The sequence below is a fragment of the Pseudonaja textilis genome, chromosome 8, assembly GCF_049901715.1.
Source record: "Pseudonaja textilis isolate UNSWEBS1 chromosome 8, rPseTex1.2, whole genome shotgun sequence".
In the NCBI taxonomy this organism is placed as follows: domain Eukaryota; kingdom Metazoa; phylum Chordata; class Lepidosauria; order Squamata; family Elapidae; genus Pseudonaja; species Pseudonaja textilis.
This window is the reverse complement of record NC_141997.1, coordinates 52,685,402-52,697,582: the sequence shown is the minus strand read 5'-3', so window position 1 is coordinate 52,697,582 and position 12,181 is coordinate 52,685,402. Positions and strand designations below refer to the sequence as shown.

Here is a 12,181-nt window from a genome sequence, read left to right as displayed (position 1 = left end):
ACTGATCAAAATAAAATTCTGAAACGGCCAACCCTGCAGCCCATTGCAAACATCCACCAGAAGGAACCCTGGTTATTTTCCTTGCGACGCACTCTGCAAAACCGGCCGTTATACGCCAACATCCTTTTTAACAACCTAGCCTAGACAGACACCATGTGCGAAGAGCTCATTCTGCTGCATCATTGCCACACAGGAGCTGGTTAAATAAGCTGCAAGCCACATTTGGGCAGATTCATTATGAAACTTGCTCCGTTTGCCATGACAAAAATTCAGTGAACTTCCAAAGGTTGGTTCATTCGGCTTTATAATGTTAAATTTATCCCTGATTAGTTTTTAAGCCTGTCTCTCAGTGGCTGTCGAGCCCCTTTCTATCTCGCCTGATCAGGTTAAATTTTGTAAAGAAAAGGGGCGTTGTGTAAAGCACAACCATTTGCTTGTGAGGAACACCGCAAGGCAGACTAATCCAGGGGGAAATTATTTGTATAATCATTTATTACAAGGGGCTTGTTTGCTACCTACTTCCATATACTCCAGGTGGTTTGCGGTAGTTGAAATGGCAATAGCAGAACCACAAAATTCAAGCAGCCACAACTGGACAATGTTCCATTCAAATCAAAAAGAGAAAATGTTGTCCTATTCCACCTGAAGTCTCCAGGACAGTATTTAGAAATCCCGAGGAGGAGGAGGAGATAAAAGCCTTAATGAAATGCCTTCCTCGCAAATTGATTAGTGAAAGTCCAGCTCCGAATTAGAGCGGCCACGCAGCAGCTGTAGCCGAAACTTCATGAGACCTTCTTAGCCAAACAGCCTCTGGGGTGCCTCATAGTTGCTTGGCTTGCCGATTGATTTGAAGAGGAGGAAGGAAGGCAGAGGCGACCATCAAAACAGAGACTCTGCTGAGGGAAAATCCAAGAACACCCTTCTCAAGAACCCTGAGGTGAAAACGAGCCAGAAAACCTGTCCCTCTTCCAACAAAAACCTTCCCAAACATAATTTCTCACAGGAGCAGAGTGAAATGATACTGAACTCCAAGACACTTATTGGAAATAGAGAATATCTTTTCCTTTATCCTGCTCATCCATGCATTCTGCCTCCGATCAACCTCTTTGTCCAAGACCCTTTAAAACCATTTAATTTAGTGACCATCCCAACTAGGGCGTCTATGTTAGTGATGAAAAAGAAAACTTGGATTCTGGCTGATAAGCAGATCTGTTGCTTAGTGATTTTTATCCTTGGCCCCACGGTAGGCTTCCCTTCCTACGGCTACAACCAAAAGCATGAAGGCTCCACGTGGCTCTTTTGATAACCAACGCAAACATCTTCTGGACATGCCTGGACCTTTTGTAGGATTAGCACGGGGGAAGTGATTTCCCCAGAAGCGCTGAGGAGACCTCCAAAGCCGTTGCATGGAAGCTCCGTGGAGCTCTGGCTCTTTCCTTCCTTCCTTCCTTCCTTCCCTGGTGGAATCCATCTTAACACACTTCATAACCTTCTGAAAACTGTAATAGGCTAAATCACCTTTAAGTCCTTTAAACAGTTCAGTCACTTGTGCTAAGGTTACAAACAGAATTCAGGGTAATATTGGAGAGTTCTGGCTGCCTCCTTCAAATATCATTTACTTCAGAACAAACTCCCTGGGATGCTACATGCCCTTCTCAAGGGATTCCTTCCCTTGTCAGTTTGCAAGCTTTGTTGCTTAAGGAAATGAAACTAAAAAAGTTCATTTTTCATGTCTTTTCCTTTTCTTGAAATGTAAGGCATGTGCCAAAACTCTCCTGCGTATCCCTACGTAATTGATTCGTTACTCGTTTGCAGAACACACTGAACATTGTCCCGAATGGTAAGATTAAGGTAATAAAAGAGTAGATAAAGTAATAAAACCAAAGGAAATCACCTTCTGGGCTTTGTGAAGTTCAAAGGCTTTAGCTAAATGTCCATGCGGCCCTGAAGTAGCACACAGGCGATGCCCTTAATCAACAGAGCCTACCAGCCACCTACAATTGGTAACCATGAACAACCCGACCCTGAAGCCTCGGCCTAGAGCAGGGGTGTCCAACCTTGGCAACTTTAAGACTTGTGGACTTCAACTCCCAGAATTCCTCAGCTGGCTGAGGAATTCTGGGAGTTGAAGTCCACAAGTCTTAAAGTTGCCAAGGTTGGACACCCTGCCCTAGAGGCTGCACAGCCCAGCCACTTCTTCCCCAGGGCTTGGACTTCAAGGCCCAGCATTCCCAGCCGGTCCCGGGACTGCCCCGATGGGCGAGCCACCCGACGGCCAATCGGGGAGACGGAGCGCCTGCAAGCGCCGCCCGGCCGCTGTCCAGGGTGCTGAGCGCAGCGGCTCCTCGCCCGCCTCTCCTCGGGGAAGGCCCGAAAGCCCCGCTCGTCCCCCGGGGCCCCGCCGCTCCCCGACCCGGCCGGCCCGCCAGCCTCGGCCCCGGCTCCAGCGGCCTCCTCGGGCAGCACGTGGCGCCCCGCCGGCCGGCTCCGCCTCCCGGCCCGGCCGACGCTCCGGAGCGCGGCCGCTGCAATGCGAAGGGCGCTCCCGCTGCCCCGGGGCCTCGGCGGGAGCCTGGGCTGCAGAGGCGGCCCCGCCGGCGGCTCCCCGGGCCACCGGCGGGGCTTCCCGGGCTGGCCCAGCGGCCGAGGAGGCCCCGGAGGACCCCGCGGCAGCCCAGCGCGTGGCCTCGGGCGCTTCCCCGAGGGAGCCAGGCGCCGGCGGCTCCCGCTCCCCGGCTCCCCGCGGTTCCCGCCGGCCACTCACCGGCCATGGCGGCGTAGAGCAGCTGGGCCAGCGGCTGGTCCTTGAGGCCGCGGAAGGCGGTGTTGGGGATGCGCTCCAGGATGCCCTCGTAGAAGATGCGCCGCGCCGCCTCGCCCTCGGCCGGGTGGAAGGGCCGGATGGAGAGCCCCGCCGCCCCCGAGGGCCGCTCCCCCTCCGGCCGAGGCCCCGGGCGGCGAGGCGGCGGGCCCGGGCGGCCACATCTGCGCGGCAGCGGCGGCGGCGGCGGCGGGGCGGCGGCGGGGGCAGCAGGCGTCCCTCCTTGCCGGCGGCCCCGAGCGACTGCCGCTCCTCGGCCACGATGGCGGTCTCGCAAACCATCTCGGGAGGCGAGCAATTCATCAAACGGGCGGCGGGCGGCGGGCGGGGCGCGGGGCGAGGCGGCGGCGGCGGAGGCGGCGGGAGCGGCGGCGGCGGCGGCAGGAAAGAGCCTCCGCCGCATTTGCGGGCCATTTATAAGGCAGCCGCGGCGCTGCAGTTGGGGCCGCGCAGCCCCCGGGTCCTAGCGCCCCGCTCATTGGCCGAGAGGGGCCCGCGCGCCCCGCACCCGCCCTGCCGGGGACCCCGCCGAGACGGGGAGGGAGGGGGAGGGAGGGGCGGGCCCGGCGGGGCGGCGGTTGCCGAGCGGGGCGTCGTGGGGCGAAGTCTCGGCCGGGACAGAGCTCCGGGCTGGGCGGCCCGCCGGGGGCGTGTAAAGCGGCCCTTCGAGGGGCGTCCGGGCGCTGCTCCGGCTTTTCCGCCAGCGCCGCCCGGGATGACGCGACACAAAGTTTGACTTTGCCGGCCGGGATGCGGCAATGCTGCGCAGGCTGCCTCGGGCCGCGCCGCCTTTCGGCCCCCGGCCCTCGCAGGCGGGCGGGCGGGCGGGCCCAGGGACTCCGCGAGTCCCTCCCCACTGCGGCCACGGCGCGGCCCCCTTTGCAGAGCGCGGCCCCGAAGAGACGGGCGGGGGCAGCGGAGGGGACCCGCCATTGGCCGCGTTGCGCAACCTCCGCGCCCGCCCCCCGAAAAGGAGCGGGGCACCTGGCGGGCTCTCCGCGGGTCGGCCCGGCTTTCCCGGGCGGAGGGAGCCCCGCTCGGGGGCGCCACAAGCGACCCCTGCGATCCCCGGGGGGTGGGGGGGCGCAAGAGCCGCCTCTCCGACCCGCTTCCCCGCGGGAGGAAGCGCAGACCCGCCGCCGGTGTCTTTATTCCCCCGGGACTCCTGGCCCCGCTCCCCGAGGGGCAGGCAGGCAGGCAGGCGGGGCGGGCGGCTGGGGGCCTCTGCCGGCCGCTCTTCCTGGGGAGGCGAGAGCAGGGCGCCCTGCGAGCCCCCCGGCCTTCAGCCTCGGGCACAGACGGGGCGTCGAGAGCGGCCCTGCAGCCCCCCGGCCCTTCGCAGGGGAGCAGCTAACGGGGGGCGAAGAAGGGGCGTCTTCGGACGGGGGCGGCCCCGCCCTCTTTCCTGGCGGGAGGGGCGAGAGCTACCACGCCATTGGGCCCACGCTGGCCAATCACGGCAATCGGCGGGGGGGGGACGAGGAGCGTGGCGGGCCCGGAGCCGGAAAGCTGCCAGGGAACCGGCGGCGGAGTCGGCGGGCTCGGGACCCTCCGCTGCTCCCCGGGAAGGTCGGCCGGGCATCGGCCAGACGGATCTGCCCCGCGGGGACCGGCGCCCCCTCCCCGGGCAGGGGGAGGGAGAGACGAAGCCGGGCGGAGGCCGCGGCGGCGGCGGCGGTTCCAGCGGAGATGCGCGACCGCTGCGCAGCCTCCCGAGCCGCGCTGCAAAGGCCGGGGGCCGCGGTGCCCAACCCTCCGCCTTGCTAAGCCGGGCCCGGCCCTCAAACCTTCGGCCGGGAGCCCCGCGGGAGAGCGCGGCACTGGAGGGGAGGCCCCTCGGCGCCTCTGCCGGCTTCGGAACCGGCCGGGTCCCCGGGCCCTCGGGAGGGGGGGGGAGAGGCGTCCTTTCGGCGGGCCCTGCAAGCCCGGGGCTCTCTCCCGGGAGGGGGGCGGAGGGAAAGGGATCTAGAAGCAGGCGGGAATCTTTTCAGAGCCGCCCCCTCCCCCCGCCTCGTGGCCCTGGAGACAAATATCGGATCCCCGGGAGAGTCGAGGGCGGAAGACAAGGAATCCGCCTCAGGATGCGGCTGAGGGAGGAGGAGGAGGAGACGCTTCGCCCTCGGCTGCCCCCTCAGCTCAGGATTCTTCTCGGTAATAAAGGATCGTTGTTTTTTTCCAGAAAAGCTTGTGAAGATCCAGGGAGGACAGAAGACGAGAGACGGAAAGGCGTGATTTGCCTGCGCCACCTCAGGCCGATTGCCAGGCTTTCTGGGTTGCTTTCACCCCCTCAGCCCTCAGACCCGCCTGCTATACTTAAAATGCAAGCAGAACCTGCTTGGGACTCGAACCTTGGGAAGTGGACGGAGTGACGGGGATTTCCCTTCTTCAAAATTCTGGAAATAAAGCTCTATAGAACGGAGTGTCCCTCGGATGATGGGATGAAAGGAATTGAAATGGAAGAATGGCTGCCCTGGAGAGCTTCCAAGTCATTCCTACACTAGCCAGGATAAGGCGGAGATGTGGTTTCTTCCAGGTTTTGATCCGGCCGCTGTCCTTTTCGAAAAGGAAGGAACCGACCCTGGGAAGAAAACCTTGCTTCGTGCTTGACTTCACATTGGTGCACAGAGCTGGCAGCCGGTTCCCTGAGGTGGCTCTCAGGCCAAGTCCGGCCTCTGCCAACCTCTCTCTTCCTGCAGGAGGCTGTGCCAGGGGTGCCCTTGATCAGGGCTGAGACCACCCTTTCCGGGGTCTTGATAAAGGGCAGTAGAGCTACCTGATTAACTTGGATTCGTCAGGCGCAGTCCGTTACGTCTCATTCATAAAACATAGTTAAGCCGTCACATGTTAACTCCAACTGACCTCACCATTTATTGGGGGGGGGGGTGACACTTCTAAATGGGTGGATTTTCAGTGCACACACATCACATTAATTTTTCATCAGAGACAATCTAAGTGATGATGTTTGCTCTTAATATCGCAACACATACTGAATAATTAGTTCCTTGCCTCCTGGCACCTGTGCCTCTTAATGTACACTGAGTTGAGCTCCATCCCAAGTTATTCTAAGCGAAAAGAAAGGTGCACTTGCAATGTTAATATAAAAACAGAATTAACAGACAGGTCATTATGCTCGATGAATGGCGTTCTGGTTTTCAGTTGGAAGCTTCTCATTCAGAGCCAAATAACATCTAGGACTACATCCAATTCAATTATTTTTTTCAGGGAGTCGGTGCCGTCTAGAAGAAGCTGTCACCTTCACAACTCCTTTTCTTTGGATTAAATTCCAGCTTCATTTATCAAATTTACAGACTGCCATCCCACCCCCAGAGTGACCTTATTCCACCCGATGGGGATTGACAGATCACTGTAAGGTTTGTTTGTTTTGGGCTTCTTGTCATGTGTGAACCTGGCTGTTGTAATTTACAAGCCATGGCTTATTGTTTGACGTAAGCCTGTATTAAGCGGGACTACAAAAATTGCAAACTGGCTGCCATGGTGCCTTCATAGCCAATGGCGGATGTTTCTGGAAAACAGAGTGAAAACCCAGATGATAAAGTGGACCTTGCCAGGGATTAGGACCAGCTCCTGAAGAGACACGGAAGCTGCCCAGCATTGTTCTCTGAAGTCGGTTTGCCACAGACAGGTTGACTCGTCTGCTCTCAGAAATGATCATTAAAAATATGATCTCGGCCATCCCTGCAATGCACGTTGCCCTCTCGGGACAGATAGCAATAGCCCTTAGATTTATATACCGCTTTGCAGTATAAAGTGCAGGATAAAGTGGTACCATCACATCGCCTGAACTTGGTTCTATCCTGCTGGGCGCACGCCAACCACCCTGTCTTGACTTAAGGGGGCAAAGTCAGAAGAAAGGAACGATAGGCTGACGTAGGGGAAGGAGTGGCGGAAGACGGGGCGGGGGCCAGTGCTGGGATTCACACCAGTCCGCACCAGTTCAAGAGAACCGGTTGTTCACTTTCTGAGCAGTTTGGTGAACTGGTTGTTGGAAGAAATCATGAGGGCAGAGAACCGTTTGTTAAATGATTTGAATCCCACCGCTTGACTTCACCAAGTCGAAAGAGGGGCCAGCCTTAAATCCCTACGTGGCCGCAAGCGAGCTGAGCCCAACTTGAATTCTGCTGACTCTTCTCTGACTCCAAGCAGGTGCCGCCCGTTAGCGGAGAAGATTCCTGGGCAAAGGGGGGCTTAGCAATAAACCACTTTAATTGTGATCTTTTGCGTCTTGACAATAGATAACAGCAAGTGACCAGCTGCATCCCAGGCCACCAACTCATCCCACCTACTACAGGAATAGTGGGAATTGCACACTGACCACCAAGCGATGCTTAGGTCACGATTGCCTCGGAGGGGCCTCAGGATTTAGCCGGCTGTGAAAGGATTGGCTCCAACTATCAATAGGATCATTTGTGCTGGAGCTTCTGAAATGACACGGAGACTAACAAGCACCCAGGGCGGTGCGAGTTTAAGGTACGCTCAGTGCAAGTGACCGGGAACTGCGCTAGAGCAGCGGCCCACGTGGGCAGAGAGAGCAGGCCGTGTACGGGGCCACACGTGAAGGCCGCTGCCCTTTGGGATGGAAGCGTTTAAACACAAACCGTTTCAAGCTTCTCCTTTGCACAAACGGCCCTGGTCTGCCTCTGGAATCTGGCTACGGAGGAGGCTTCCTATGGAATAATCTATGGCATATTTTTATTTCCACTTCCCCCAAATGAGACCCCTAACCAACCCCAATTCCGGCAATGCATTTTCCCTCCTCCTGTAATCCTTCAGAGGATGAATAGGCTTCTCTGGAATCTGTGGGATTGAATAACCGGCGGGGCAGAAGAGCCCTCTGGCTATGCCTCCTTAGGCTCAGCTCCCTCCTGGGCCGGGTGCGGTGAGCTCCTGCCCACTTGGTGTTGCTGCCTCTGTTTCTTCACATCTACAGGGGGTCCTCGGGTTACAACCACTCATTCAGTGAGCATTTCATCTTAGGACGGCGGTGAACACGAGGCAGTTACGACTGGTTTTCGAGGGCCCGACTGCAGCACCCCTGAGGTCCCATGACTGAGAATGCTGACATTCCCCGCTGGGCTTCCCATCAGCCGAGTCAGTGGGGGAGCTGGATTCACTTAACAACCAGGTGACTCACGTAACAACTGCGGCGATGCCTTAAACGATGGCGGCAGGAAAGCTCATAAAACAGGGCAAAATTCACTTAACAAATATTTTGCTCAGCAACAGAAATTTGGGGCTCTATTGTGGTCACAGGCTGAGGACTACCTATATTAAACCAAAAAAAAAAAAAAAATAGAGCTAAAACTCAGAATGAACGGAGGTTAGCAAAGACTAAAGAAAGCGTCAAACTGGGGTGTTTTTTTTTTTAGAACTTCCAAATAAAGCTTTGGCTTAACGGAGACGGCAAAATGCTAGCGTGGAACCCAAAAGGGGCCGAATGACTCACCTCCTGTTTTGTTCCTTCTCCCGTTACAAGAAAGCCCCTCGCGGAGAGCCAAAGAGAAAGGAAGGGGCCGGACCGATGCTCAGCCTCAGGAGGAGCACGACCCGGGGATGCGCCGCTTCGTTTGGTGTCCCAGGGCTCCTCTGGGACCAGGCTGGGCAGGGAGAGGAGGGCGGGGGGGCTCGGCAGGGCCTGCCTGTGTTGTCCCTGTGGAACCGGGGAGGCACCGGGTGGTCCTTACCTTCCAAAATGAACGGGGCTCATTCAGAGAGGGAGAGGCTTGAAACCAGGGGCAGCCGCCAGCCGCCAGCCTGGGCTCTTCCAGAGACTTCTGGGGGTCTCGTGTTTAGTGGATGGGAATCTCGGTGGGTGTCACAGACGGTACTGCAGCCGTTTCAGCCAACATCCAGCAAAATGCTCCGTGACTTCTTGGTTATCCACCTAGTTAAGCCTGGCTGGGGCGGCTTCCCTCCTCCCTTGAGGGAGGTGAAGGGCCGATTTACACTCCTGCCCCTGCTATGCAGATGTAATTTTAAAACCCCTTTATCCTAAAACTTCCCACATGCACCATATGTGCAAACACACCCACCGTCCTCGTCCAACCATCTGCGTGCGTGCGCACACACTCACACACAAACATCGCACTTGAATCCAATTAAGTGAAGAAATCTGAACCCACCTAAGAGATGAGCCAACTGAGAAACACTTTTCTGGCAACGCTTTAAATAAACGCATTCAAGGTTCCTTAAACACGGTTGTAGTTCTTGCTGTTTTAATAGCAGCAGCGTTGCTATAAGGGGGAAACCCCCCCCCAAGGGGTTATTCAACCCCTTGGTGGTTGAATTATTGGGAGGGGGGAGGAGCCCACCCTCCTTTTTCTGAGCCCTGACATGGGTCTCCTGCAATCTCTCCCAAGAGCAGCTAAAAGGTCGGCCTCCTGGCCCAGACTTCTCCCTCCTTCTCAGGCTGACGAGTTCAGCATTCTAGCATGTTGGGCCTGTCTCTCCCCCCCCCCCGGCTTTTTGCATATAAGCAGCAATTATCCAAGTATTTAATCTCTGCTTTGCCATTGTCTGCAGCCCCACAGGCCCTTTCTTGTGGAAATGGGAATGTCATATTGCAGATACAGGCAAAGGCAGATTATTACCACAGGCGGAGGATTAAAAATAAATAAAAAGGCTAGGCAAGCTATATTTGGATTTGTGGCCAAAGAAACCCACGACATTTGGATCCCTGGATCTTTGCAGGCCTGATGTGAGAGCCCTGAGGGACCTGAAATCCAACTTCTGAGATGCAGCTGAAATAAACTTTCATTTCTTACAGGCTTTAAAGCTTTTTTTTTTTTTCCTGTAATCAACTTAGCCAGGTTTTTTTTTTTAAACCTTCAAAAGTGAAAGTGGATATTCACCTGAACTGGGCCTTTTGAGAATATTATATAATAACAGAAGAGTGAAGTCCAAAAAGATTGCTAAAGCCAGAATCAGGCCAATAAACATTACCATAGAAATATTAAGAATTCATAAAACATCTATGCTTCTCCCCCCCCAAAAAGGATGCATGAATTGGAATATAGCAACCCAAAGTCAGGACCTCAGATCTTTATTTTAAAAAGTGTATCTCCCCAGCACTGGAGCGTTTGTACATTTACACACATGCACACGCATGCACTCACAGAAATCCATTTCTTCTAAAAGAAATGATACACAGATAATGTCTACGATGCACTGATAATGGAAGAACCCACTTCAGCTAAAACAGTTGGGAGATGAACTGCACGTCGCTCGGGGCCCCAAGAACAGGAGAGTGAAGGGCTGGCTAGAGAGGCGCTTCCACGGATCTGCAAGGACAAGGCGACAACGGAAAACCTTCCCAGGCCTTATTCACGAGGGCCTAGAAGTTTTACCTAAGGAAACCTTGTTCCCTCCAAGCCAAGGAGAAGTCCAATGGCAGGGCTGATCATTTTTGGAAACGGCTCCTCCTCGTTAACTGTTCAGCTAATTTTCAATAATTAAATCGCTTAATGACTCAGCCTCCAACTGGATTGTGTTGCGTTTTACATCTTTTGCACACCATCAGAAACGTATTTTGCACATGATCAAAGCCTGCTTTGTGTATATTATTTGGCAGGAATGTCCAATTCTTTCTAAAAACGCTCATGAGAAGAAGAGTCCTGGCAAAAGATCCCTAGAGTCCCCGCGGGAGTCTTCACTCATTAATTTTAATTGTGTGTCGCGGGGGTGGGTGGGGTGGGGTGGGGGGATTATAATATTGAAGAAGAAAGCTTGTGAAAACAAAACTTCCAATGCTTTGCAAAAGTCCATCGTTGTCCCTCCCATTTTTTCTCCTTGTCTCTGGGAATTACCTGGCAACTCCTGAGGACACACGGGGAGGTCGGGCGGACATAAGACAAAAACACTCTGAACTCAGGCGCGACAATCTCCCCTCAGTCTCCGAAGCGGTCGGCTTTACATGCGTGGCCTCTTTTCTTTCCCAAGGGCAGGTTGACCAGCGCTGTGGAAGATCCGTGTGCGTGTGCGTGTGCGTGTGTGTGTGTGTGTGTGTGTGTGTGTGTGTGAGCGTCTGCCGGACTCAGTTCAGGGCATTGGCGGCTAAACAGTCACATAAGGTTCTCTTCTCCACTTTGAAAAGCAAGGTCTCTGTCTGGGGGGAGAGGAGGAGGGAGGGGAAGAGAGCAGGACACAACGCAGGTTAGTCGATTTCTCATCGCAGCCTCTCCTGGTTACAAAGGCAAACAAAGGAAATTGGGGGAGAAGGGCACCTAAGACGGTTGTTAAATTCTGCTTCCTGCTTAGTTTAAGACAAATCCTGCCATGCTACCCAGAAACGTGGCTGTCCTTATTTTAACTCTGGTTATCTAACATTGCAGCAGAACTACCGGCTAATTGCTACTTTCCTGTTGGGGTGGGAAGACGACTGCAAGCGCTATTAAACTTGCCTTCAGCCTTCAGCCTTCTCCTCCTTCCGAGGGATGAGCGGCAGCCGGGAAGCCTGCCCGGATCTCCCGGCTCAGCTTCTAGGCGCTGGGCTGGAAGGACCCCGGGACCCTCTGGCTTCCCGGGTGGATCCGGACAGATCCAGGAAGGCAGAGGAGGGGGCCGCTTTGCCAAAGAACCAGGAATGGGACAAAGCCACAGCGGCCTCGGTGGGCACCCCCCGGCTAGGCCCGGAGTTGGCAGGAAACGGCGGGCAAGACTCGGCAGCCGAGCCTTCCAGGGTCCCTGTGACTCTAATTGGGGGGAGGGGGGCGCTTTTAAACCCTCGGTCTGAGCCCCACAGCACCCCCAGCCAGCAAGGAGAGCCCGAATGCGAGGGGGCTGGGCAAGGGATACCCGGGAGGGAGAGAGGGGGCCTGAATGAGTTGATGGTCACGAAGCAGAGGAGGGTCATGGGGTGGACTGACCGTGAGGGGGGCCGAGCCCGTGCTTGGGGCACCAGGCCCAAAGGGGCCACCCCAGAGTGGAGAGTATGGCGTCCTTTGTACAGCGTGTACAAAGGAGGTGGGGGCCACCAACGTGTGTCAGTGCTCAGGGCACCAGGGATCCTTCCTCCCCCGCTGGGAGGGACCTGGGGTGAATGGAGAGGGAGCTCCGTGAGCCACTGGGAGACCCCTCCCCGTTTCATCGCTGACCCCCTCCTCAGCCGGGTCACATGCAGAGACAGGCCCACGCTTCTCCAGCTCGTCCTGCGCTCAGTCCACGCAGGCCGGACTCTTCAGGCCTTGCAAGGACCCTTCTCCGCCTGAGTCCACCTCTTCCCGACTCGCCTGGGCCTGCCACTTCCCAAAGTGGCTCCCCTTGCATGGGGACGGGAGATGGCCAAGTGGCGGCTGAGCCATTCCCAGGGGCGCAAAGCAGCCCAGGGCTTAGTCAGGCCCCTCT

At 56.1% G+C, this 12,181-nt stretch overlaps 2 protein-coding genes across 6 annotated transcripts in view; both read right to left on the bottom strand.

Annotated features, from left to right (window-relative positions):
- Window positions 1-3,150, bottom strand: part of ASPNAT (aspartate N-acetyltransferase) — a 40,531-nt gene extending 37,381 nt beyond the window's left edge. Inside the window, 2 exon segments of the mRNA XM_087938106.1 lie at window positions 2,765-3,026; window positions 3,029-3,150. Coding sequence (XP_087794232.1) covers window positions 2,765-3,026; window positions 3,029-3,124 — 358 coding nt within the window. The 5' untranslated portion in view covers window positions 3,125-3,150.
- A 6,715-nt stretch (window positions 3,151-9,865) lies between these two features.
- NICOL1 (NELL2 interacting cell ontogeny regulator 1) overlaps window positions 9,866-12,181 on the bottom strand; it is an 11,170-nt gene continuing 8,854 nt past the window's right edge. For all 5 annotated transcript variants that reach the window (XM_087938103.1, XM_087938102.1, XM_087938104.1 and 2 more), the window contains one exon: window positions 9,866-10,943. In XM_087938103.1, coding sequence (XP_087794229.1) covers window positions 10,872-10,943 — 72 coding nt within the window. In that variant the 3' untranslated portion in view covers window positions 9,866-10,871. The remainder of the gene's footprint in view (window positions 10,944-12,181) is intronic.